The sequence below is a fragment of the Pecten maximus genome, chromosome 4, assembly GCF_902652985.1.
Source record: "Pecten maximus chromosome 4, xPecMax1.1, whole genome shotgun sequence".
Classification (NCBI taxonomy): domain Eukaryota; kingdom Metazoa; phylum Mollusca; class Bivalvia; order Pectinida; family Pectinidae; genus Pecten; species Pecten maximus.
In genome coordinates, this window is record NC_047018.1 from 42779067 (window position 1) to 42785325 (window position 6259).

Below are 6259 nucleotides of genomic sequence, written 5' to 3' on the forward strand. Positions count from 1 at the left end.
GTCCTCCAACCTAACGCCAGTGGTCCCTCCTATATAATAAACACAATGAATACATTCAACTGCTGGTGACTATGCATACGAAATAATGCAAGTTAACACTTCTTTGAAAGCTCACTATTGACAAAATATTTTATAATGCAGTATGATATTGTATTAATCCCGACAGTAATTTTTCAGATATGATATAGTTATGAAGACACGCATTTTTCAATAGTACATAATGCCAAGTAAGCAACCCGACAACTAGACAATATGAGGATTTTACCCCGACAATATAATACTCTATGCCCGCTATTAAGCGTGTTCATAATGTCGTGTTGTCTAGTTGTCCGGTTTCTATAAGTTTGTAAAGTTATTGATGGAGTATATTATTTATGGATTTCTAAACCCTGTAGCACGTTCTTAAATATAATACCTTCACAGTCAGCCAGGAATGCTTCAAGACAGTACATTGCCTGGTTATCAAGGCTCCGTTTGTTTGAGCCCTCAAAACTAAACTGAACCTTGTACATTTTGCTTGAGGTTTCTAAATGATAGTGGTTTGTTCCCAAGTTTACAGAAAAGAGTCTTGAAATCATCCGGTGCGAGCATGACTGCATCAAGCAACCTCCCGACTCTGATGAGTCCCTTTCGGAATTGGTCAATCTCTGTATACGTACATTATTATTTATTTATAACTGAAACAAGAATTTGAATCGGCTTAAAATCTATGCTGTCATGCCATATACATGGTATAAAAATGACGACGACGTTTGTGCGTTGATTTTGATTGACTAATACAGAAAACAAAAAGTGTTTTCGTTATGATGGGTATATCTTATTTTTATGATACATTTTTGATAAATGTTACCTTTGACGAAAGTTTCCAAGAGTGATATTTGCAGTGGCTTAAAGTACATGAAATTTGAAAAGAAATGTTCTAATATGTGGACTTTCAGTCAAATGAGTGGGTGAAACATATTATTAGATAATATCAGATGACTCAACTAACTTGCTTAGTTAAAAATGTAATCCTGTATAACAAAAAATGTACGCTGTGTAAAAAAATGTTCGTTGTAGTCGTGGTTGCTGTGGAACAATGGATATAAGAATAAATACATTTGGTGTAACCAATATTAATAGTTTCAATGTTAACCATGCATTTCTGTACTATTTTCAAAATAAGCTCCAAACCATGGAAGAAAGTACCAAAGAAGAGTTCATGTTACACGATACTAATTTTTGGTATCTACAATAATGATTATATCTTAATATTGTTTCATTCTTCAATAAAGCTTGTATAAGCCTTTCCCTGTCCGCTATATTTCTGTATGGCAAGGTTGAAAGCCCGCGGTCACAGCACCAGTCCGAGATATCACTAAGAGCTTGTCGGTAGTGTTCTTCTGTCCCTGCTTGTTCTATCTAGGACGGGGAAATAGGCAAATGACACAATCTTATTTGCATTTTATTCATTTTGCATTAAATTACGGGTCATCATTTATGGAAAATATTTTCTCCTATCCGAGCATTGCTTCAAATCCATTCGATACTTTATGACTAGCAACGATTTAAAGGAATGGTATTTCATGACTAGTAGCAATAAATAATAATAAAAAAACAAAACAATCTGTAAAGTTAAATGATCCTGCTCATGGACAGGACACGCGACATGCACATACAGTGTATTTTTTGTAGACTAGCTTGGGTGAAACAACCCAATGGTTTCACTTGGTTTGGTTTTATTTTGCTTTACGTCCTGTTAACAGCCAGGGTTATTTAATTATGTTTCCTGATTTTGAAGTGTAGGAAAGTCGGAGTACCCGCCAAAAATCTCCAGCCTGCGACATGTACCTTATAACAGTCCCACATGGTTCTCGAATTAATGACCAAGAGTTGGAGTGATAGTTGGTCGAGACACCTTAACTACTTGGCCACCATGGCTCCTAAATAAATGGTTCTATTCTCCTGATATTTTTTTTCATGGGTCTCCTTGCAAATCTATATTTAAATTGTTAATATATTGTCCTTGTTTCATCGATTTTAAGTTTGGATTATGTTTTCCTTGTGCTGTCGGTATTACTTATTTGAAATTGAATGGGGGCGTTTCTGATAAACATTGGGTTATGCGTTCCTCTTTGATATGCATAGATATCAATTTGAATAAAGAATAGAAGACAAATTAATTACTGAGTACCTGTGTTTTCTTGTTGAGATTTGATGTGACTCATTTCTATTTATCACCCATTTGTATTTTATCTACACCATTTATAAACTAATAAGTCTACACAAAACATACACAATGAAATGTATGCCATAACAACAAACAATTTAATGCATGATGTATGCTATAAAAACACAAAACTCTGATACGTACCTTTCCCTTCATATCTCGTAACATGTTTAATACACCACAGAAAGCATGGGCATATCATGCATACCGGAAGGCGAAAAGACGATGTTTAGCGGGGCGCCATAACGATAAACAGCGTTATGGCGGGGCGAAAAGACGATGTTTAGCGGGGCGCCATAACGATAAACAGCGTTATGGCGGGGCGAAAAGACGATGATTAGCGGGGAGCCATAACGATAAACAGCGTTATGGCGGGGCGAAAAGACGATGTTTAGCGGGGCGCCATAACGATAAACAGCGTTATGGCGGGGCGAAAAGACGATGTTTAGCGGGGCGCCATAACGATAAACAGCGTTATGGCGGGGCGAAAAGACGATGATTAGCGGGGCGCCATAACGATAAACAGCGGGGCGAAAAGACGATAATTATCGTCTTGTCGGGGCGAAAAGACGCTGTTTATCGGGGCGCCATAACGATAAACAGCGTTATGGCGGGGCGAAAAGACGCTGATTAGCGGGGCGAATTAACTCGCCCCGCTGATTAGCGGCTTCACGTTTTCGTTATTTCGCGTTGAGTTGTGGCGTCTTTTCGTTATGGCGCGGCGCCATAACGCTAATTATCGGGGGCGAAAAGACGAAGATTATCGTTCTGTCGGGGCGCCAGAACGAAACAACGAAATGGCAGAAATCAGCCACCATAGACAATGGCAATATTTTATTCTCATAAACATATAAAGTGTAGAGAATTATATACATACAAAATTTTGTACAGGACATATGATATAATACATCGAGACAAAACTGAACGACCACAGGAACTTGGCAGGGATTTCCAACCCGTCGTCTAAATATTTTATTTATGAACAGTGGATTGGAAATTCGTGCAATTGTTTTTTTTTTTTTTTTTTTTGCTGCAAAATGACATTTATCACCATTTAGTCTATTATCTCACTCATAACTTATATGCTTGATCACCGGGTCAGAAAACATGAAAAACTATATTTATACCTGCGGAACTAGATAATTATTTACTTATTAATTCTATTTTTCTTTCTATCGGACTTAAACCGTCCCAGCCTAAGTTCCCTGAAAGTGGAATTAATCAGTAATTTCATTTTTGGTAATTGCAACTATCCAACACATTTGACGAGATATATATGTGATGCAAAGTTTGGTTTGGTTTATTTTGTTTAGCGTCCTATTATTAGCCCGGGTCATTTAAGGACGTGTCTGGTTTTGGAGGTGGAGGAAAGCTGGTGTATCTGGAGAAAAATCACCGGCCTACGGTCAGTACCAGGCAACTACCCCACGTGGGTTTCTAACCCGGCGGCAACCCAGAGGTAGACTAGTGATAAAGTGTTGGGACACCTAACCACTCGGTCACCGCAAAGTAATATCAACGCCCACAAAGCACGTATGGCGCTGACAAAATAAACTAAAAGCAATAAAATAGCTGTCAAAAAAAGAATTGTGCCACATATGACAAAATTCGACTGCTTTTGTGGTTGTTGACAACGCAAGGGAAAATGTATTGCTTGAAATGTGTACATCCGGAACCTCTACTGTAATAGGAGGAGGACGAGGCCTTTTCCGATAACGAAAGGTCACAGCTAAATATAGAAGCAGCGTCATTCAGCAACAAGATGGGACCAGCCAGGTCAACATATAAATAACTACATTGAGACAGACCGGGAGAACACACAGAAGGTACACACCATTTTATAGAGTTATTTATACAATCTTACAATCACTAGTTTACAGTTGATATACACTGTGAGAACGTTACTAGATAGCCCTATATGATTATATAGAATGATTGACTAAGCATTGTACATACACGTATAAATGGAGTGCAATTTATTATATTTCAGCTATTGCTATGGCGTCTGTGGGGGACACAGGAGAAAATGAGAGAATGTCTGTGCTTTTGTCCAGGCTGCTGGACAGGAAAGTTATCGGGACACCGGAAATGGTTTCCATCAAAAGAAGGATTTGGCCCATACAGGAGCGCATACAGAATTCTAGTAACGACTTTGAAGACTTAACCTATTGCGGAAGTCAGCCCGAAGGAATCGTCATGCAAGGCTCGGATCTTGATGTTTTGCGAACAGATAAGAACGTAATTGTGGTATTGTACCAAGGACAAAGTATTCCAAAGGACTGTGCTCACAAAACAGTTCTGTTTATCAGAGAAACCGGATGCAGATCGGGCTATGCAACTTTACAATTAGGTCATTTCGGCGAAATGGTAACCGAAACATTATCCGAGTCACTCGTTCCTGTTGGCGCAGACGACACCCTGTATGTTTCCAGTGATATCTATAGGGAGAAATGTGTGAAGAGAATCGCTGAAACAACAAGAATGAAGGCAGAATCGCATGGCCCAAGTAGTATACTGACCGAAGTACAACATCAATCTGATCACGTATATAGTTTTGTATGTAACAGTTTTCCTAGAGAGGCTGATGAATGGATTACTCGTACACGGGTGTATGGCTGGCCTTCGCAAGAGCTAATCGACAAAATCGTCCAGAGTGGCTGCCATCTTGTCCCTATTGGGGACAAGTGCTCCGGGGACACTTTGTTACAATGGAGAATATCACTTGTAAAAGCAGAGAAACGGCTTGTTCACTCTCTGAACCACGTGCAATTTCAAGTTTACTGTTTGCTGAAATATTTCCTGAAACAGATTCAAGATATATTTGAGAAAACGATTGGGGATCGAGACATACTGTGTTCTTATTTCATGAAAACATTGATAATTTTCGCTGTTGAAAATACTCATCAGCTGTTCTGGCAAGAGAAAAACTTGTTTTACTGTTTCTGGTTTTGTTTCAATATCTTGGCATCGTGGGTCAAGTCCGGGTGTTGTCCGAACTACTTCTTTGCAAAAAACAACATGTTCGAGAAAAAAGTTCACGGAGAGAACCAACGAAAATTACTTCATATTCTAGAACAATGCCATCGATTGAAATGGATGAGTTTATCTGTTGGAACTTATTTTGATCCGTCGATAATGGAATATCTTAGATATGCTAAAGTTCAAGATGAGCTTAAAAGACCCAGAACTCGAGAAAAAATAGAGCATGAAAATGACATGGAGGCGCTAGATGGGTTGAAATGGTGTCGAAGATTGTTCTTGTACAGAGATTCAGTCTCAAGTCCGATGACTCTATTATCGAAATCTGAATCAGAACTTGACGAGTTGATCACCTACTTTAGTTCAGTGTGCACGCTCACTACATTAGCAGCAGACGCGTATCCGGACAACATGTTGCCTGCTGACAACAAGACGAGATACAAGAGTCTAAAGAAATGCAAACGATGGTTGATACCCGGGTCCTCATTCGGCACAGAGTTGTTGTACTTGGCAACTTTTCATTTCCAGACTGGAAACTACGAAAAAGCGTTAGAACTCTGCAAAAGGATAATGTCTCTGAAAACATTTGATATTGACGATGAAACACGTGTGGCACCCGAGCACCAAGAAAGTCACGTGCATCCGTTCTGTGGACAAGGATACTCCTTGATAGACAGGATTAAGAGGATATTTACCTACCTCCTCTTCTTTAAGGATGGCCCCTTTTGTCTTCCTCAGTTCCAGCCAGAGTTATCACAAACTGATCGCGGTGTGTATATTCCTTCTCTGCCGTACGCGGTGTTCTTGTATTTCCTTTGCTGCCACGAGTTGGGGGACAAAAGTGGACGAGATGCAGCTCTACGTCACATGATTGTGTTGAAGTACGATAACCAACAAGGGGGACACAAACATTGGATAGTACACACACTCCTCGGGATTTGTTACCAAACCCTTGGGGATACTCAGAGAGCTATCAGAGCTTATTTGGAATCTCATAAAACAAAAACGATATTTCATGAGTTGAATCCTGCCTTGGAGCGGATTCAAGCTTTGCTATCAATGGGGGAGTAG

The 6259-nt window shown here is 39.5% G+C and overlaps 1 protein-coding gene across 1 annotated transcript; it reads left to right on the forward strand.

Moving 5' to 3' along the window:
* Positions 1 to 4573: 4573 nt before the first annotated feature.
* LOC117326560 lies at positions 4574 to 6259 on the forward strand. The gene has a single exon (XM_033883317.1). The coding sequence runs from the start codon at positions 4574 to 4576 to the stop codon at positions 6257 to 6259; it is 1686 nt and encodes a 561-aa protein (XP_033739208.1).

Excerpts from the sequence above, each read along its gene's own strand:
- LOC117326560 (XM_033883317.1), top strand. The coding sequence starts at position 4,574 with ATGGTAACCGAAACATTATCCGAGTCACTCGTTCCTGTTGGCGCAGAC.